The sequence below is a fragment of the Phaseolus vulgaris genome, chromosome 10, assembly GCF_000499845.2.
Source record: "Phaseolus vulgaris cultivar G19833 chromosome 10, P. vulgaris v2.0, whole genome shotgun sequence".
In the NCBI taxonomy this organism is placed as follows: Eukaryota; Viridiplantae; Streptophyta; class Magnoliopsida; order Fabales; family Fabaceae; genus Phaseolus; species Phaseolus vulgaris.
In genome coordinates, this window is record NC_023750.2 from 5091500 (window position 1) to 5114004 (window position 22505).

At 32.3% G+C, this 22505-nt stretch overlaps 1 protein-coding gene across 6 annotated transcripts in view; it reads right to left on the minus strand.

Moving 5' to 3' along the window:
- LOC137818316 (uncharacterized) overlaps positions 1–17241 on the minus strand; it is a 32433-nt gene extending 15192 nt beyond the window's left edge. For 2 of the 6 annotated variants that reach the window (XM_068621658.1, XM_068621656.1), the window contains exons 1-15: positions 17043–17202; positions 15808–15918; positions 14569–14659; positions 14344–14421; positions 14209–14271; positions 14011–14115; positions 11551–11661; positions 9222–9263; positions 8622–8735; positions 8358–8512; positions 7778–7914; positions 7562–7668; positions 7422–7464; positions 7246–7337; positions 1972–2020 (exon numbers count right to left, since the gene is read on the minus strand). In XM_068621658.1, the coding sequence (XP_068477759.1) occupies positions 1972–2020; positions 7246–7337; positions 7422–7464; positions 7562–7668; positions 7778–7914; positions 8358–8512; positions 8622–8735; positions 9222–9263; positions 11551–11661; positions 14011–14115; positions 14209–14271; positions 14344–14421; positions 14569–14659; positions 15808–15884 (1264 nt within the window). In that variant the 5' untranslated portion in view covers positions 15885–15918; positions 17043–17202. Of the gene's footprint in view, positions 1–1971; positions 2021–7245; positions 7338–7421; positions 7465–7561; positions 7669–7777; positions 7915–8357; positions 8513–8621; positions 8736–9221; positions 9264–11550; positions 11662–14010; positions 14116–14208; positions 14272–14343; positions 14422–14568; positions 14660–15807; positions 15919–17042 lie in introns of all 6 variants that reach the window. The other 4 variants (XM_068621657.1, XM_068621659.1, XM_068621661.1 and 1 more) reach the window with 4 other exon arrangements.
- Between the last annotated feature and the right edge of the window lie 5264 nt (positions 17242–22505).

Sequence of the window (22505 nt, forward strand, 5' to 3'; positions counted from 1 at the left end):
TGCTATCTTAGTTCAAGAAGCCATGTGGACTAAAGCCATGAGAGAGAAAATGGACGCATTAGAAAGAAACTTAACATAGGAGATTGTCAACAATCCAAAAGACAAAAAGGTCGTACGAAGTATATGGATATTTATAGGGAAATATAAAGCAAATGTGTCAATAGGCAGGTATAAAGCTAGAGTGGTTGCAAAGGAGTGCACTCAAACGTATGGAATTGACTATGAGGAGACTTTTCTCATGTAGTAAAGATAAATACAATTCAAGTTGTTCTAACTCAAGCAACTCATTCTAAATGGAACTTATATCACGAAGCTTTAGAAGAAGTGTATATGGAGATTACTCTCGGATTTGAAACTCATAGTCGAAAGAATATGGTATGTCTCTTAAAGAAGGCCTTGTATGGTCTTAAACAATCTCCAAGATTTGAGAGATTTACAAAAGAACATAATTTCATTAGAATATACCAAAGTCAAGGAGATCATACTCTATTCATAAAGTACTCCATTATAGGTAAACTCACACTACTGTTAGTCTGTGTGGATGACGTGATTCTTGCAAGATATGATGAAATAGAGAAATTGAATTTAAAGGAAAAATTGGCAACCAAAAATGAGAAAGTTGTTTATTCAAAAAAGGAGATTTTCATATCCCAAAGAAAATATGTACTTAATCTCCTCAATGGGTGAGTTGGAAGGTAGAACTAGGGATGTTTGCGGTGTGGTTTAGTTCGGTTTATGGATAAAAATACATCCAAACCAAACATAAAAATTGTGGTTCGGTTTGAATGTGTTGAAGATCCCACATCAACTAGGAATAAAGCCAGATTATAATATATAAATAGTGCAAAATTCACCTTATAAACGGATTCTAAGGTTGAGTTAGATATAAACTCAATTACTAAGATGATATTAGAGCCATTAAAAACCTATCCTATCCTAATCAAGTTCTTTACCGTTATTATCCTCCCACTAGATCACTCATAAATATCTAATCCACTTCTTGTTAGACCACCCATAAATATCAAATCCCATGCTTGAGATGTTGTGTAAAAGGGTGTTCGAGATCCCACATTAATTAGGAATAGTCAAATTATAAGATATAAATGGAGTACAATCCTCACCTTACAAGCCAATTTTGTGAGGTTAAATTGGACATAAACTCACTTACTAAGACAACAAGTGTTAAGTTAATGCCTTGCCACGAAATTTGAGATTAAGACATTAGGAAGATTTAAATATTTTTTTAGAATTGAAGTGGCACATTCCAAAAAAGGAATCTTCATATCCCAACAAAAGTATATTATTGACTTGCTTAAAGAAATAGGAAAGGCAACCTGCAAACCAAGTAGTACTCCAATTTATCCAAATATAAAGTTGGGAAGTGCAAAGGAGGATATTGCAACGCACAAAGAAATGTATCAAAGACTTGTTGGCAGACTTAATAACTTATTTCACACAAGGCCAAACATTGTTTTTGTTGAGTCTAATTTTATGCACCAACCAAAGGGTTGAACTACATTAACTTTGAAAGAATTATATTCAAGTTGGGAATGAAGAACACTTACTCACCAACTTGAGGGGAAGTGTCAAAACTGTGTTGCTCATTATGTGGTTTAGGAAGTTTCTTATTTTATCCTTGCTATAATTTTATTCTTTATTGTGTATCTTCCGATTAATACTAGGATTATGTATTTAAAAACAATCTCATAATTACAAAGATTTGTTTCCTTAAAATTAGCTCTCTATATTTCCTAGAATAATTTTCTCCTTCAATACAATCAACTCCTAATTTAACTATTTTAGCTCCTAGAAAAAAAGCTATAGCCAAGTGAACTAAATTAATTATAAAAAATTTCAACAATCATTATTTTATCTGATTTTGGCTATCAAAATATTATTGAGCATCAAATAGATAAAAAAAAGTGCCAAGCTAGAGTATAGTCTTACAGATTCAAGAGAAAATGAACTTACCACATGTTATTTTGTTTTGATCATTAGCAAAAAGCTTGACCAGTTCCCCCTAACAAAGAACAAATATGACAAAAATAAGTTGAATAACATTCTACTGAACAGGAGATATATCTGCAAATTCCATAATATATGTGTAAAAAGGAATAAATTCAAATATATCAAATCTTGAATATTAAATTCAGAGAGATGACTATTAGATTTATCCTCAAAAGGAGGAGGGAAAATCAAAGGCACACCTTTAAAATAAACTATTTAGACTGCAGAAGAATATCCTTTTACTCCTTTTATTATATTCAACTTAGGCCATTTAATGTCACCAAAGCATCTAAATCCCCTCATTACATTAAAGTTATCTTCACAGCATTACAATTTTATTTTATGGCATGTCTGTTGACAACTGTGCTTATTTTTGGAATCAATTTTTCTAGAAGAATAATTCCGATCAAGGTCACATTGTTCTGATTTGATCTGATTTAGGATAAAGACCAGTTATTCTTATTTTATCTGATTTAGGATGAAGATCAGATTGTTCTGATTTGGTTATTATTGTGGGTCAGAATCAAATATCTCCAAGTTGATTTGATCACCTTTAATTTACTTCCCCTTTTTCAAATGTATTAGTAAAAAACTCAAGCCCTACATCAACTAGAGTACCAAAATGCAGTATATAAGCTGATTTTATACAGTTGTGTTAGACCTAAACCCACGTACAAGAATAATTCTCCCTGTCAAATTGTTATTCCTCCCGGCAGTCCTTAAAATCACATGATATCAGAACTTCAACTGTGATCGTGAGGTAGCCTTCCATGTTATTACTCCACCTCGTCTTCCATGAATTTTGGTGGTAATGAAAGTGTATCATCCCTTATTATAGATAATTCCTTGTCCACATGTAACAATTTACAACTTGTGATCCAAAAGCTGAATGGTAAATATATGTTGAATGAGATCTGTTGCATAATTATTTTGTAATTAAGTGCATATTTCATTCTCTAATTATTAGGACAGATTTGTTAGTGATTAAATTTGATTTGTACAGCTTTAATCACCCATTATTTATTGCTTTCATTTGTAAAGAGTCTATAAATTGAGACTGTAATCACATTTGTAAAACATCTCAGAAATATATTTCATCTATTCCTTTCAACTTATCAGAGCTCCTGATCTGGGAGACTCTTGCTTCTGCAATCTTTTTTTTTAGCAGTCTTCATTGGTGCAATTATTTTTCTGAGCAGCATTCTTTGCTGCAATTACTTTTCTGGGCAGCATTCATTGCTGCAATTATTTTTTTGGACAGCCTTAATTGTTGCAACTTTTTTTTCCTTATCTTTTCTCCATTGACCACCACCTTGCACCGTTACTGCCAGCCCCATTGACCGTCGCCGACCGCCGCCGCTGATCGCCGGAAACCGCCACTGGCAACCGGAAACTGCTGCCGGAAATTTTTCCGACAAACTTTTTTTATTGAACAGGACCAAATTTTGTCAATCTGCAAAGCTCAGTTGGTTTTAAGCTCTCATGGACTCCCTTAGTAAGACATCTAGCTATTGTTCCTTAATTATGAGTGGTAAGATTTCTAGTTTCTTATTCTTTAATGCTTCTAGTACTGAAAATATTTGAATTATAGACTCTGGTGCTACTGATCATATGACAACTCATTCCTCTTATTTTTCATCCTACACTGCTTTATCTGGCAACCAATATATTTTTGTTGCTAATGGTTCCAATACCCCCGTTACTGATTGTGGTAATCATCCTCCATTTAGTACCCTAAAGTCCTTATTTCCTGTTTTATTTACAAAAGTGTCTACTGAGTCTTTTCATTGTGATGTTTGTCAGTTTGCTAAACACCATCGAACAACTTTTCTTCCCAATGGTAATAAAAGTTCTAAACCTTCACCTATTCCTAATATCTCGGGTGCAAAATTGTTTGTTTCATTTATTGATGATTGTACTCGGGTTACCTGGATATTCCTCATGAAAGATAAGTCTGAGTTTTTCACTTGTTTATAAAGTTTTACAAAATAATTCAAACACAATTTGAAAGTCAAATTAAGAGATTACGTTCTGATAAGGGAAGAGAATATGTGAACCAAAACCTTTCCAAGTTCCTTCAGAAAAAATGGAGTTGTTCATGAATTAACTTGTGTGGACACTCCTCAACAAAATGGGGTTGCTGAAAGGAAAAATCGTCATCTCTTTAAGATTACTAGAGTTTTACATTTTCAAATGATTGTTCCTAGATCTTACTGGGGAAAGCAGTTCTGACTGCCACTTATTTGATTAATAGATTACCCTCTCGGGTTCTAGAGGATGTTACTTCTATTCAGCTTATGACCACATTCTATCCTTCTATTCTCATGGTCACTAGTCTTCAGAATTGTGTCTTTGGTTGTCCTGCTTTTGTCCATGTTCATAGTCCTTATTAGGGTAAGTTAGATCCTCGCACCATCAAATGTGTCTTCATCGGTTATGCTCCCAACAAAAATGGGTACAAATGTTATCACCCTCAAAGTCGTAAAGTCTATGTTTCCAAGGATGTCACATTTCATGAAACAGAGTCTTTCTTTCCTAGTTCTTAGCTTTTGGGGGAGAATATTCAAGCTGAGGATCTTGAATTGTCACCTTTTCCTTTGTTGCAGGATTTCATTCTTAGGGAGGATAACAGAGACCCTGCACCAGCATCATTACAAAGAAGAGTGAGGACAAATACTTTGGAAAACAATATCAGCGAAGGCAACAAGAACCCGTCCTGGTCGAACAACAACTTCAATTATCCGAACCGAAGGTAAGAACTCATACTTGTGAGACTCTTGAGAACACCTTAAATACTGCTTTTGAACCTAACCTAAATGATTTACCTATTTCCTTGAGAAAAGAGAAAAGATCTTGTGCCAAATATCCTATATCCTAATTTGTGTCTACAGAAAAACTTTCTATGCAGCACCAAAGTTTTCTTTTAGTTATTAATTCTATCAGAATCCCTACATCAGTACAAGAAGCCTTAAAAGATGATAACTGGATTCAAGCCATGAATGAAGAAATGAGTGCATTAGAAAGGAATGAGACTTGGAAGATTGTAGAGAGGCCAAAAGATAAGAAAGCAGTAGGTTGTAGATGGATATACACAGTTAAGTATAAGTCTGATGGCACACTGGATTGGTATAAAGCAGGGTTGGTTGCAAAAGGGTATACTCAAACCTATGAGATCGATTATGAGGAGACTTTTGCTCCAATGGCAAAAATGAATACAGTCATGATTAACACTTTGGTTGGGCAATGCATCAAATTGATGTTAAAAATGCCTTCTTGCATGGAAGCTTGGAGGAAGAAGTATACATGGAGATTCCACCGGGTTATGGTAATGTTAATGAAGAAAATAAGGTGTGCAGACTTAAGAAGGCCCTGTATGGTCTTAAACAATCACCTCGTGCTTGGTTTGGAAGGTTTACTCAAGCTATGGTATCTTTGGGGTACCGACAGAGCCAAGGTGACCATACTCTGTTTATAAAACATTCTCAGAATGGTAAACTCACTCTACTTTTGGTCTATGTAGATGATATGATTATTACAGGTGATGATGAGATTGAAAAACAAACTTTGAAGGAGAGACTGACTGCTCAATTTGAGATGAAGGATCTTGGGAAGCTGAAGTACTTCCTTGGGATAGAGGTTGCTTACTCTAGACAGGGCATCTTTATTTCTCAAAGAAAATACATCCTAAATCTCCTCAAAGAGACTCGTAAGCTGGGTTGCAAGACCATTGAAGTGCCAATAGAGCAAAATCATAGGATTGGAATGATGAGGAAAATCCAAAGGTGGAGAAGACACAATATCAAAGACTTGGGGAAAACTCATTTATCTATCACACACTAGGCCAGACATAGCTTATGCAGTTAGTGTGGTTAGCAAATTCATGCATGATCCAAGAGAAAGACACTTGCAAGCAGTAAATAGAATTATTCAGTACTTAAAAGCCTCTGCAGGGAAAGGATTGCTATTAAAAAAAGGGGAAAACTTATCCATGAAAATATATACTGATGTTGACTATGCAGAATCAATTGTTGATAGGAGATCTACCACAAGCTATTGCATGTTCCTAGGTGGAAATCTGGTGACATGGAGGAGCAAGAAACAAAATGTAGTTGCAAGATCAAGTGCAGAAGCAGAATTTAGAGCCATGGCTCAAGGGGTTTCTGAACTATTTATGGATGAAGATTATACTCGATGATCTCAAAATAAAATATGAAGCTCCTATGGGTTTGGTGTGTGATAATAAGTCTGCCATCAGTATTACACACAATCCAGTTCAACATGACCGAACAAAGCACGTAGAGATAGACTGACATTTCATTAAGGAGAAGTTGGATAGTGGTCTTATAGCCACCGAGTACATCCCTTCAAGACTCCAATTGGCAGATATGTTTACTAAGGGACTTCCCATAAAACAATTCAAAGATCTTACTTGCAAGTTGAGAATGATAGATATACATTCACCACCTTGAGGGGGAGTGTAGCATAATCAGGAGAATTATGTTATAATTAAGTGCATATTTCATTCTCTATTTATTAGGGCAGATTTGTTAGTGATTTGATTTGATTTGTACCGCTTTAATCACCCATTATTTCTTGCTTCATTACCTATTATTTCTTTCCTTAATTAGGTTGTAAACAGTCTATAAATTGAGACTATAATCAGATTTGTAAAACATTTCATAAATATATTTCATCTATTCCTTTCAACTAGCTCAATTAGTGAAATCAAACTTGTCGAAAAGGGAAAGTTGGGCTACTGGACCGGAGACACTCCTCGACCTATAGTGACCAATAGTCAGAAAATTCACTAATGATCCCATGACATGTCAAATTGAAGAAGGACAATTCAATTGGGAAGCCATACTTATTCCTCCCAATTGCAAAAGATGTATTGGAGGATGTTTCTGACTGCAATTATGACCTGCAGAACACTTACCTTTTTTATTCCTTAATAATACATACAGGAATAATTCTTCCTGTCTTGTTTTTACTTTCTACTAGCAGTCTCTAGAATCACCATACTTTAGCACAGAAGACAAACATCGCTTCAAAATTCAAACATAAATTCCACATTTTGTTTTTGCAACCTGATAGAAAAGTCTTATTTGACAAGCATATCCTAATTTGAAATAATAAATCCTAGTGCATTTATAGCATCCATAGATATGGTAATAAGTATATCATATAACATGCACAACATATATGATAGACCATGCATATAACTAATATATTTCAAACCTGACGGCCTTTATCATCCATTGGAATACACTCAACTGCTATCAATTTATCAACATCATCAGCTGTAACAACATACTCTGGATTTGTGGCTCCTAATTCAAGAAAAAACATACATGAAAAGCAATAACAGGCACAAAATTCCAAAATAAATGCCCAGAGTTATAAGTCCAATCTACCTTCAATGTAGTGTCTAGTGCCATCCTCAAGATGCCGAACCCACTGATGTGAACCCAAGAGTAATGGCAATATCAGTAAATAATAGAGAGGAAATTATGGATGATATGCTAAGTTCATTATTAATGGAAACAATATTCACCTGAAAAATACAAAGATAAGTTCCACGGACTGGATATCCACATCCAAGAAGCTTTTCTCCCGGAATAGCATCACCAGAAATTTGAAAATTCTCAATGCCAGGGGCATCTAGAAATATCAGTCGGTATTACAAAAGATATACTATCTATTATAATTTGTAAATATATATATGAATATATATATATATATATATATTACAATAAAAAACATGAGTTACCCTCAGAAACAGAGGAGGCAGTCTCATCCAGCTCAGGTTGAGGTTGATACATGTTGGCATTAACAAAATTTCTTTCCATGTTTTTGTCCTGCACTCCAATTTTATCAATTGAACCATGCGGGAAAGAAGCTACATCCCTGAACAAGTCCAACCATAGGATCATACATGTATGGTCAACATGAAAATGTAAAATCATGTGACTTCCTAAATAGTTGTCACCTTCAAAAAAATTCCAATCTTGAACATTCAAGTGAGATCAAATAGTCAAGTTGGTTTCTCTTTTCTATTGTGTGTTTGTGTGTAAATGCGTCTGTCAAAGTTGAAGTGCAGATAGACAAATGGTAAAATAGAAGTAAATATTTCCCATCATTTAGGTCAAAAAACCACCAGTCGCAATTTCATGACCATTTTCATTGATCTTTTCAAACTGCCAATGGAACTAAAAGACTAGATAGATGGCCATGAGTGTTGTGCAGACCCGTAACTATTCCTCCCAATGTCATGCTACACATTGTTCCTAACTAATGACAGTTAAGGTATATACACTAGTAAAAAACACAAGTGGATAAATAATACTAACCTATCGGGCTTAGGAATCTGCTGATAGTTGAATGCTTTGATTGACCAGTTTACATCAGGATTAAGTGCTGGGTGCATATATCCTGCTATATTGCTTGTTAACTGATGAGTTTGTTCATTCCCAATAAGATTCTGTTGGGAGAAATTATGCTGAAACTGAAATTATAGTTAAATCATAGTTAACGAGGACAAAAAGAAAATCTATGATGATAAACCCAAAAAATACAAGGACAAAGCATGAAAGAAGATTACATGCCAATAGTACCATGAAATCATTATGATTGTGACTTGTCAAATTTTCAGAACTTGGACTTTCAACAACATGATTACCATTATCAGCACGGCTTTCTAACACAGAGCTTAACTCTCCAATTCTATCCTGTCCAAAAAGAGTAGTCACTGATCTTTTAAATACTCAATCAACCATTGACTGCAAAATTGACAAAATCAAATGGAGACTAAACTCAAAACAAAAGTATAAACCAAAAAGAGCTATAATGTTAAATGCATAATGCAAATGAAAGTAAGGGCATCAAGATATCGTTAATTAGCCATATAGTGGAAACAAATATTAAAATGAATAACTTGGCGGAAGAATAAATGAGAATACAGTAAAAACACACAATCATGTACAGAAACCTCTGGAGAGGAAGACTGCCTAAAATTTATGAAGCAATGAACATGTAATCAACAATGTGAACAATGGTTTATGTATAGCATCAGTTTCTTCACTATGAACATGTGATATTATAATTTTCAGTATAGATGTTTAACACCGCTTGTTTCACAAGGATTTAGCCAAGATAGTGATGCAAACTATAATGCTGAAGAGAAGTAGTGAATCATCAAAAGTGCAGGAGCTTACATGTGAACTTCGAATCCTCCATTGTAATTGATCATGTAAATGCTGGACAAAGACCAAAAAAAGATTTAGAATATCTAAAAACATTGAAGAGGAAGACAATGATGCGTAATATATTCGGATAATTTGTTATCTTAGGTAGAATTTTGTTATGTTTAGGAATTGTGTCTTGTCAGGAAGCTTATGCTATGCACGTTTAGGAATTTATCATGGTCTTGTTTAGACTATCTTCTCAATAAACACTGTAAAGAAAATAAAAAGGCAAAAATTAATTAGGCTTCTCCATAAGTTAAAATTAGCTTGGGTACAAGTTAAATGAGAGAACATACGTAAAATTTGAAATCTATAAATTGATTTTAGCTTATATAATTCATATTGGCCTTTTTCTACCTCCAATAAGTGTTTATCGAAATTTTATCTAAAGAAGGCCCAATCTTTATCAAGATAAACATTCCTTCATTTAGGTTATTACGTAGCATCTAACCCGATTTTGGTGTGTTTCTCTTATCCTTAGAAAGAGAAGATATGATGAACACAATTATGTAGAAATTCTGAATACCTAAAAAGCCTTTTATAAATAAAGTAAAAAAAAGGTAGAGATTCCTTAAGCTACTTCTAAGGAAGGCAAGCAAAAAGGGATGAGCCAAACATAATTAAGATTTCAACTCTCGTATTAGTATGAATAAGTGTGAAGCAATGTAATATAAATTGTCATCATTCATTTGGATTGATGGAGTCAAATAAGGAAATAAAGAATTATTTCATTGATCACAATTACACCACTCCTATCCGTGTCAGTCAGTAACAGTTAGATTCTGTAGCCTTTTATTTGGTTATATTTAGTTGCAAATTCAAGTTTGTTTCAGCAAAGAAAGAATAAAATGGATTCCAAAGCAAGCTTTCATCTCTGGCTTTTCAATAGACAATAGCAAATACGGTACCATGCTAAATCAATCCTTTTCTCATTGTTTCCTTGGGTACTCCATATCTGCACTCTGAGAATCCACTCAGTTCTGGTGCACTCCAACCAGTAACTTAGGGCTGAAAAATTCTAAGGTACAGGAAATTCATTCATTCCATAAGTTGCAATATGCATTCACGAGCATAGATGGTGTGAAAATGCTTTAGATTGATTATTGAAGCCAAGAGAACCCAGATTCAGATTGGGAGTCATTCAAACAAAAGATTCAAGCATAGTTAGGGTAGCGACATCTTTGAAAGAATGACTACCTTGAAGCAGGAAGAGAAAATTGAGATTGGAAAACACGTCAAAGAAGTGGAGACACTAATGAATGTATCCACAGTAAAGAATGAGATCTGTTCTTGGGCAAGATAAATGAGTGACAGGATCAAGCCCTTTGGATTGGAAATGAAATCAGAGCCACGGTATGGCAGTGACTCAGTGTCAAACTGTCAAAGACAGTGTCAAGTCAAGGGAATGAAAGTTAAGGAGCTATGTAAAGTTTGTGAGGCACAAAAGATTGTGGAGGAGACAAGACAGAAGTAAAAGGTGAAGATACAGAAATTACCCACTGTTTTCAAAACCCGGATTTAGCTAAGTTGACAACAAAGGAGTTGTAGAAGGATCTAATTACTACAGGACAAAAATCCAGATTCAGCTAAGCTGATAACAAAGGAGTTGTAGGAGGGTCTTGTTACCACAGGAAGAAAATCTCCACAATCAAGGTTGTGTCCTGGTGTCAATATAAGCATGGAGATGGAGAAATACTTGTGTGTAGTAATTACTATCATGCTGGCTGCGAGGGTTTATATAAGTCTTGTTCCTAGCATAGTAGAAGAGGCAAGTTCCTGCCAATAATCACAATGATTTCCAGAGGAGGTTGTACTAGGTTCATGGATTTTCAATTTTAGAGCTAAAATTGCCATTCCATTCATTAGTTAGACATTTCTGACAAATATCTCAACACAGTATCCCATTCAAAACAGAAGAGATGGGAAATGAATGCAATATTATCCCCACACAAATAAGAAATCTCTCATAAAAAATTTCCATTTTGGTCTATTTCTCTCTATTGTGGAATCAAATATTATAAAATCAAATATTGCACCAACATATAAAATTCTGAAACAAACAGCTATGCACTGCACCAAATACATATCAACAATCCATAGATCAATGCTTTAGTCTCTCAGGATCATTCAACCTTCTTAATCCATGTCCTAGAATTTTTTGTGAACTCAAACAAAAATTGGCATTCAAAGGTCACTTAACAATTCATGAAACAAGTGACATGACATGAGTACAGGACATGGCAAAGATCAATGCCTTATAATGTTTAACCTATCATATACAGGACCACATATTTCATACCTTTACACAGGTAGATATTGAAAAGGCATTCATAACACGAGGCCAAAGACCATATTCAGCAAGCAACCCCAGCATAGATGACATGAAGATGTATCTCTCATCATCTACAGCCTATAAGAATCATGCACATCAATAACAGTAACCAGAAGTACAAGAAAAAAAAAATGATATATATATATATATATATCAAATCCATACAGTATTTAATCAATTTGCAAAAATAAACATATAACTAGTGCTTGATTTGTTAAGGAAATAATCTCTATTAATATATGACTTCAACGATAATATCCTTTTTATAATGAATTGATCATTTCCTTCGTCATTTTAGATCTTTTAATAGCATATTTAGCTCAATTAACTGATGGCTGCATGAAATATTTGAAGAAAGTTTCCTAGAATAGATCCCTGTTGGTTTCTGATCTAGCAGTACTGTAAGCAACCTGAACTAAAAATGAGAACAAGGTGATTCTGGCAGCTGTTACAAAGCTAAGAAAATGCTATAACTTTCAAGTTTAGTTTGAAAGAAATTCCATCATTTCAAGGTTGCAAATCAGCGCAATAAATAACACCAGCCATGCTATTTTCCAGTAACTAGCATTGCCTGGCTATAGATTCAGCCATAAACAGTACAACATTGTCACACAACCAGTAGTTAAATGACCAACTATGCTTATAAGAAGATGGCCCGATTATAAAAAAAGACCCATCAAACATATATCAGGCCTTGGACTGTGTACAGAAACTAAAGATCCAGTGCCTAAAGAACTCTATGGGAAACTTAGTTGTAATAGAGAAGGTATTGCTTTGAAAGTTAGTAATTGGAGCCATCAAAGATAAAAACCTTTAGAGGAGAACTAGAACAAAAGGGGAGAGCCATCAATGAGCCGTCTTGGAGATAGAGCAAGTTCCTCCACAGTTATCAAAATTAGGGAAGAGAGACTTGAATAAATAAGATAGAGGAAGAACAGTGTATTATGTTGTGCTTTTTTTTTATGAATATATAGGAGCTACAAAATAAGGCAAGACACTTACCTTAAACTCTAACCCTAAAGCTGGGTACATACAAAAGAAATAATAATAAAACATCATTACATTTTAACATAGAGAAACGTTGAGTTGAAACCATGTGTTTCTGAAAGAGCATGAGTGCTTTATTTATATTGAGAAAAAGGAATCAATATGATAAATAGAGGAGATTTGATATTCTATAAACAAATATATGATACAGAAATAAATAAATAAATAAAAATATTAATAATACATATATAATCTAAATACTCTTGATTATATAGAATGAGCTCTTTGTTCCTATATTTAATATTTTTCATTATATAGGATCAGCTCTTTATTTCTATAATTATAACAAAAACAGTGAAGGAAGGAAATCTCTTCATTATTATGTTTGATTTTTTATCATTGACAAAAGGAGAAAAACAAACTTCCAGTCATTCTCCTTTAACTAATTTGTCTATATACATTGTATTTCACATCTCCATATATTAATTAGCATTTTATTTTATTTTATTTTCCTAAACACAACAATAAGGTACTTGCCTTGTGACTCGGAGGTCGTAGGTTCAGATCGAGGGTGTAGTCTCTACCGCTCCTAGAGGTAAAGCTGCATAAATCTACATTTCCCAAACCCCACTCTGTAGGATTCTCATGTACTGTGTTGTACTGTTTCATTGTATCTTATCTTACTTTAGTTTCTTTTGTTTGAGCCTTCACTAATCTAGCTTTACTTTGTTTACTTTATTTTATATTATCTTACTTTACTTTCTTTACCATAAGCCAACATTTATCCTGGCGTTATAATTTGTTTAGTTATCTTCTGCAGGAATGAACTGTAATGACTACATGATTAATTTCTACATGATGTCCATACTTTGGGTTCTTCACTTGTTGACGAGGAAAAAGGGTATAGAGTACCCTGTACCCATTAATATCGTTTTGAGCACCAGCCAGTCACGATCTTCTTGAATATGGAAGTTATATTTTAATGCCCTCCCGCCTTTTAGGTTGATCATATTGCCCAATGCCCAAAAAATAGCCGAGATTATTCTGTCATTTTGAGAGGAAGTTTTGGAAACTGGATATTATTTCATTCATAACATACTGAAAACAGAGAAAGAAAACTAATATATAGACTTACGAACAAAGCTCATATACAGTTCAAACAGAACAAGGCCACACATGGCCCAAACAGAAAACAGTAAACAGAAAGAAACAATCAGCAAAGCATTCGGTTGAAAACAACCAATCAAATGTCTACATTATACAATACTAATAGATGTGAACGACCACTATACAGAATAAAGACACCAGCTAACTTCAATTGTCCAGGTAATGGTAGCATTCCATCTCTACCAATAAAAAATAGCTATAAAAGTAGCAAAACAATAAAATAATGAAAAGAGGGACAATAAAATACTGATTTCATCAGGAAACTATACTTACTTTCAAATCATGAGCAAGTTTTAAATTTTCTTCAAGATAACCTTTTCTATGAGCCAAATCATTAGAAGCGGAAGAGATAGCTTCACTTTCCTTCTCATCAACTGCCTGATAAAAAAATGTAACATTCAAAGTTTAAGACTAATGTTATGTATGTAAGATGCTAAAATATAACTATAATTTGCAAAGACATTTACTAACCATTCTTAGTTCAGAGAATTGCCTCTCCAGTTTGCATTTCTCATTCAACAGCTGCAGTTCCTGCTGCCATTAAATTTAGTTAATTTCCTCAGAAGCCGAAGATGTAGATAGACATAACTTACATATATTTCATACCTTCATGCAGGCAAAAGCAATCTGTTCACGGAGAGAGAGGATCTCCTCTTCTAGCCCCCTTGCTCGTGAATTAAGTTCCTACAAATAAACTTATAATCTGGTGGAATTGTATGAAGCACCTTGTATCTTTCAAAGAAAAAAAAATGCATGAATGCACTGTAACGCCTTCTAGCATTCTTTTCTGCCAGAATGTCCTGTATAAAAATTACTGATTAACTTTATTACCGTGGCTTGTGTGGCATCTTGGTCCTGGATGTGATTGTGTGCATCATTGCTTTTGAAATTTCTTTGAGTCAGTTGTGTTTCAAATTTATGCCTACAATGGAAACATCAAATTTATTACATCACAACCTGAACATAACAGATTGTAATTTTTAATATAGCTCAGAAACACCACAATCACTTTCCTTAAGATGGAACCTTTTTCCTCTAAATTATTTGTAAAGCCACTAATTCTAAAAAGTGTATACTCTTTTTTTAATAAGGTATCCACATAAGAAAGTATCACAACAAGAATATGACATCCCAACTAGGTTGACATCTCATACCTCACCAATGACCTGCTCTCCCAAGGATATGTATATACAAGAGAAAAAGAAACAATAATACAAAAAAAAATCATGGGGTGACCTATTCAAAACCTATGAATCAAGAAAACATATACTCTGGCAAACCAAACTTATTTCTGAAAAAATGGAAACCTACACAAGAAGGAAGAGCATCCAAGCACACGAACTCAATCTTAGACTCAACTCCCAAATTAGCAAGTCTATGAATGCATCTATTTCCCTCCCTAAAAATATGAGAAACTTCAAAATTCAAAATATTACACATAGCCAGACAACACTTCCATCTTCCCCAGATAGACCAAGGAACCATTGAAGGATTTTGAAATGCTTCAACCACAACTGAAAATCACTTCCCAACCTAAAGCAGTCCATCCTCTAATTACTGCAAGCTCAATGGCTAACATGGCTCCCAGAAGTTCAGCCTTATGAGTTATGTCATTGCCAAGAAAGGAATAAACACCCCCCCCCCCAAATTCACCTTTTCTACCACATAAAATACCAAAAGCTGCCAATCCAAGATTCCCATGAGCAGCGCCATCAATATTACATTTAATATAATCCAAACCAACCATAGCCACTTGAGGAGACTCTCGAGTTAAAAGTGTATACTTTTATTATTAAGAAAATCACATTGAATATCTAAGACCTTTGACAAATCCAGGTAGGTCGTAACCATACTTGGGAAAGTGAAGGCCAAAATTTTCCTGATTCACAGTTGATTGGACTGGAGATGAGAACAACAATTTTTTAAAATCTTTAAAAAATGTAGAAATAAAGTATGGAAAAGAACTTTAACAGAACAGATGCAGAATATAATGATAATCGTAAAAGGGGAAATATACAACAATGATGGAATTTTTTATCAAAAATCATATTATAAGAATCAATATATTACCTCCCTAGAATCTTAGAGCCTTGGTCAGGAACCTCATCATTTTTATGTACATGCGAAGAATTTGTAACAGAAGACATAGAATGGCCTGCAAAAGGTCCTCTTCAAAATAACCTGTAATTGAATGGTAGTCGATTCAATCCATTATTACCAATAAATTCCTTCACACTATCCCTTTATTCAGGTCCAAATCAAGGTTTCTGAATGATTTGATTCTTACCAGGAAATGTTTCAAGAGGAAACGGATACCAAGGAGTTAACAACTTATTCAATGCCCAAAACATATCTTATTAATTCACAATACATTACTTCACACATAACTACATGATCCTTTGTTTCAATACCTTTTTCTTAAAAAGCTCCCTTAGAAACCACCAAAAGAAGGTAGTTATTTACCACAATAAGCTATAATCCAAACACACCAAGCGCACACACAATTTTCCTTTTATAAATGTTATCTGTTAATATGTACCTTTTGTTAATAGGAATTCTCAAACCCACTACCTATCCATCCCCCCTTTCACTTTTACCATCAAGCCAATTACACGTAATGGTATATTCTTGTACCAGCAAACCTCAAAGCAGTATACACAACAACAAAGCTAGCAACTTACAGCACAGACACAGAGATCATTTAACAGCAAAAGAAGCATTCTTCTCATTTAAACAGAAACAAATTGAAAATGTACATAACAGAATATCTTTCTGTTACATTAAGTTTTGCTGTTATACAGAATAAATAATTAGTTTAGCTATTATCATTAGTTTTGCAGCTACATTTATCATTTGAACTCGTCTTAATCTATTGAATTATTCTTGTAACAGGCTTTCTCCGTATAATAATAACTCTGCTCATAAACTTCGTTACAAATTACAACATACAATTATGAGTGTAACCATCAAATTAGCAGCACAAGCACCACCAACCAAACTCCCAAAATAAATCCATTTCATTTCACCACATCACTGACGACCAAAATTTCTCACACAATCATGAGCCTCATATCATCCTATCACAATTCCCAAAGATCGGGAACTCTGTTAACGCTCATTTTTTCTGTACGCAAAAAACACAGTTTAAAAAATAACAAGAAAAGAAAACTACAGCAACTTGAAACACAGTAGCATCAACCACAAAGCATTTAACCAAATTAACGAACTAACACAAGCAATTGCAAAAACGAATTTAAGAAGAAGAAGAATAAAAACAAGTAATTAGAATATGAATAGAAACTCACCGACAGCAAGTACAACGTTGGCAACCTCCGAGAAAACGAGATTGTGAGAAAATTAGAGAGAGAGGGAAAGGAACTCAGAAGTTGTATATGACGGGGGCAGAGAGAGAAAGTGCGAGGTTCGTGATGCAAGTCAAAGGGAATTGGAGAAAATCGTAGAACTGAGCCATTTCCAGAGAAAAATACTTAAATAAAAATAAATAAATAAAATATTATTGGGCTCAAGTTAATATAATAATTTTAAAATGTTTTTTATTTAATAATATAATAATTCTTATAAGCGATTTAACTAATAAATGTGTTCATGCTATAAACATGGAAAATAATTGGGTTGAAGAAAAAGGAAATTGCCCTAATAGATTTTTCTTAATCTCTTAATTTATTCATTTTAAATTCTTGAGATTTTTAATAATTTCTAAAATATGTTATAAAAAATTCTATGTTAAAAATAGTTTTTACTAATTATATAAAATGAATACTCATTGAAGTACCAGTTTATTGTATTTTTACTAAAAAAAAATTATCATTTATTGTTGCTTGGTAAATCTATGTTATTGCTAAATAAAGAAGAATGCTAAAATCGCTTTCTGACACATATTGGTGAGAATTTATTGACAACTACAAATAATAAAGATACATTAAATACGGTTTTGGATCTATAATTTGTTTTTTTTTTTTCAAATTTTAAATAAATTTCAACCGGCATTAGAAAATGGGTTCTTATTATTCCTTTTAAACATATCTACAGAGAAATATGTTTCTAATACTTCTCTTAGAAAAACTTGTATGAAATATTGGTATTGTGTTTTTCTCTAAAGATACGTTTAGATAAAAAAAATTATAAATATTTTCAACATAATAAAATAAAATAAAAACATAAAAAATTATAAGTTAAAATTACTCATAAATGAATTTATAAAAAAAGTATATTAAATTTTAAGTATGTTCTAATCTATAAAAAAATATTAAATTTACCAATTAATGGTTGTTCAACATTATTGATAGGAATTAAACGGTTATAGGTTATTCGGAGAGGTTTTATTAAGGATGGCAAAACAGGATGGGGCAGCTATAGTCTGCCCGAAAAATATGAGACGAATTGTTTATTTTAACTCGTTAGTTCATTTAGGTATAGTGCACATAACCTAAAGTTTATGGGGTCAAGTGTGAGATGGGATGAGACATGATGATCTGCATAACTCACATATTTTAAAAATTTCTTATTATAGTCCCATAATTTCTTCTTGCAATCTTATATCTTCCAAAATTCTAAAATTATTCGTCCCAAATTCTATGATCTATAATACAAATTTGTATTCTATATTGTTCAATCTTAAATATTGTACAATATAAAACATAAATTTTAACTTCCAAACTTTACATACCAGAAAGCCTTTGAATTTCGCATTTTAATCCATATTCTAGAATTAAAGAAACAATATTCAATGAAAAATGTCAAAGGTATGAATTGGTATTGTGTTTTTCTCTAAAGATATGTTTAAATAAAAAAAATTATAAATATTAATGCTCTCACGCCTGTGTCCGCATTTTTTTTTATCATTACAACACATGTGACACCATTAAGTAATAAACCAAAAATTCATCATCAACTGTTCAATCAACATTAATCATGAAAATATTATATACAAAAAAAGAAAATATGATGAAATATGCTTCTTTTTTCTTTGTCTTGGACCCGTAGAGAGACTTAGTCAAATTATTTCTATCATTTACCACCACCGTCAACCACTTCCCATTCGTATCCTTCATCACCCCTCCCCTCTTATTCTTAACCCTCCCAAACAAATATCAAAACGTAAGTTTTCGCTTGTTTATTCTTCCCTCTTCCGATCCATTTTCTCCTCCTTTCGCTTATAAACTAACGCGCCTCCCCTTTTCTCCCTAAGCCCTCTCTTTCTCATTGACTAACCCCTCTCACTCCCACTGGTGCACTTTTATCTAGTACATTTTTTCCCCTTCCAATTTTTATTCAATGTACAAAATTCTACTAATCTTTTTTATTTTATTTTCTTTAATAGTTCTATTATAAGTTTGATTAAGTTGTTGTCTTCGTGTATTTTATAACATTATTTGTGTCAGCATAATAATAACAATATTGTCATCATACAATGTCAAAGACATGCATAAAGGAATAAAAAAGAAAAGTAAATCCAGACATTGCATTTCCATCTTCTACTTTATAATTGAAAAATAACACTTACAGGTTGGTTTCGTGGTGCTGAAAGGAAACTATGACTTCTCATATTTTGGATTTTGAATATGAAAAATAGAAAAGAAGATGAACGGGAGAAAAAGATGCAATTGTGCAATGTTCCTCAACAAGCCTCACTTTGTCATGTTTAGTTTTGAATTTATTTATTTTTTAATTTAAAAAGTTCAGAGAGAATGAAAGAGAATAGATAAAAAAACAAAAAATTTCACAAAATATTCAAATGTGTACTTGCATAATATTGACTAGAAAACACACCTAGAGAGAATGAAAAAGATACGAAAAAAAGTGCACAAAGATACGAAAAAACAAATTTGCAAAGAAAAAAATAACAAATTTGTAGAGAAAAGAGAGGAGAAATAAGGGACGAATAAATATAGTGATAAATAATATATAATCATAAAAAGTTTAACAAAAAAGTTGGATAAAGTGAAGAAGAAAATGTGCATACATAAGAAGAATGAAATAGTTTTTTTTTGTTGAAAGCATGAATTTTTCTTATTCTTTTTTGTCTGCATCATTACACACGTTGCACTTTTGGGGGAAATGTTCACTTATTAGATCCAACGTTAATTGAGAAAGTTACATGTTTAATAACGTTGCGGAAAGATGTTCTTGGATGTGTAAGTGATTTTTGTCAACCATTGAAAAAGAAAGAGAAAAGAATGAGGTTTGAAGGAAAATGTTTGGTTGAATAAGTGATAAGATGAGTAACTCAAAACATTTTGAATTATGTTTACAATTATTCCATAATTCATAATTCAAAATTTAAAATTTAAAATTCAAAATTTAAAATTCAAAATTCAAAATTTAAAATTCAAAATTCAAAATTTAAAATTTAAAATTTAAAATTTAAAATTTAAAATTTAAAATTTAAAATTTAAAATTTAAAATTTAAAAAATTTAAAATTTAAAATTTAAAATTTAAAATTTAAAATTCAAAATTCAAAATTTAAAATTTAAAATTTAAAATTTAAAATTTAAAATTTAAAATTTAAAATTTAAAATTTAAAATTTAAAATTTAAAATTTAAAATTTAAAATTTAAAATTTAAAATTCAAAATTCAAAATTTAATTTTTAAAAATAAAGAAGTCACGAAATGACAAATATCTCCTCTCATATATTTTTAAAATAATAAAATAAAATATAAGTACAATGATAAAATTGAAATAAAATAAAATGGAAGTTAAGAGGGGATCCCTTTATATAGTTACTAGCAGGAACACAGGCGCTGTGTATCCGTATTTTTCATTTTTACTATTTATATATTCATAAGATATGTAAATTATCTAAATGCACCATTGATAATAGTTTTATTAATATTTTATGTTACTTTTTTTTTATATTTTCATTTTATTGTTTTTGAATATTAAATTTTGATTTAACTTGGGTGTAATCTTGAACTTTGTAAGGTTACCAGATTAAAATTAAGGTTTAAAAAAAATGGACCAGCAAACAATGTCAAAACATAATGCAAATGTTTGTATGTTGGAAGTTGTAGAATCTATCACCATATCAATTGAATTCACATCTTCCATGGCAAAGGAGTTGAAAAAAATAAAATAATAAACTAAATACAAATTACCAAACTTCCAACTTATGTAATATCTAATAGATCAAAGCACCAATAGACATAAAAACTTTGCCTGCAAGGTTGGGCTTAAGATTCATACAAAAATATAAAAAAATTTAAGAAAGCAATAGAAAAAAAAAATGTTCAAATCCTATAACAATGAGACACGTTTCTGCTTCGAAGGGAAGTGCAAGAAGGAGAAAGCAATGGTGATTGTTGTTGTACAGTGGTGGAAGAGGGTTCAAAATGTGTCAAAATTTATGAGCATTTTTTTTTTCTTTGGATGCAATGGTGAAAACTACTGGGAGTGGATGTAACAGATGAAAACTACTCCTTCGTAAGAAAGTGGAGGTAAATGGTGACGGTGAAAACTAGTGAAGAAAATGTAACCGCTCAGTAATAATCAAATTGTTCACGTTTGGCCACTACTCACATTTCCTAATATTTATTTCTCTCTCATAAAACAAACACTCCCTCTCATTATGCAATTAATTTTCAAAATAAATGATCTCTTTCAATTCAAACGGTTGCTCCATTTATTTCAAATATTTTATTAAATTTATTTCTCTCTCATACAACATTAATTTTCAAAATAAATTATCTCTTTCCATTCATAACCACTCCTCCACCTCTCTTTCAATTCATAACGGTTCCTGCACCTCTCTTCCAATTCATAACTGTTCCTCCACATCTCTTTCAATACAAAACCGTTTTTCCACCTCTTTTTCAATTCAAAACCGCCCACCTCTTTTTCAATTCAAAACCGCCCCAAAGTATACCAAATATTGTAGAAAAAATAAGAAAGAGCACGATGACCATAATACAATAATAAAATTAAATATTAATATAAGGATAAAATAGAAGAAAAAAAATTAAGAGCGGTTAAGAGGGAATCCCCTTTATATATAGGTATAGGTTTTATATTAATTTTTTTATATTTTCATTTTATTGTTTTTGAATATTAAAATTTGATTTAACTTGGGTGTAATGTCGAACTTTGTAAGGTTATCAAGATTAAAATTAAGGTTTAAAAAAAATGGACCAGCAAACAATGTCAAAATATAATGCAAATATTTATATGTTGGAAGTTGTAGAATCTATCAACATATCAATTGAATTCATGTCTTCCATGACAAAGAAGTTGAAAAAAATAAAATAATAAACTAAACACAAATTACCAAACTTCCAACTTATGTAATATCTAATAGATCAAAGCATCATTAGACATAAAAACTTTGCCTGCAAGGATGGGCTTAGGATTCATACAAAAATATAAAAAAAAAAAATTAAGAAAGCAATAGAAAAAAAATGTTCAAATCCTATAACAATGAGACACGTTTCTGCTTCGAACGCTTTGGGAAGTGCGAGAAGGAGAAAACAATGGTGATTGTTGTTGTACAGTGGTGGAAGAGGGTTCAAAATGTGTCAAAATTTATGAGCATTTTTTTTTCTTTGGATGCAACGATGAAAACTAAGAAAGTGGTAACCGCTCAACTACTCCTTATAAGGGAGTGGATGTAACAGGTGAAAACTACTCCTTCGTAAAAAAGTGGATGTAAATGGTGACAGTGAAAACTAGTGAAGAAAGTGGTAACTGCTCAGTAATAATCAAATTGTTCACCTTTGGCCACTACTCACATCTCCTAATATTTATTTCTCTCT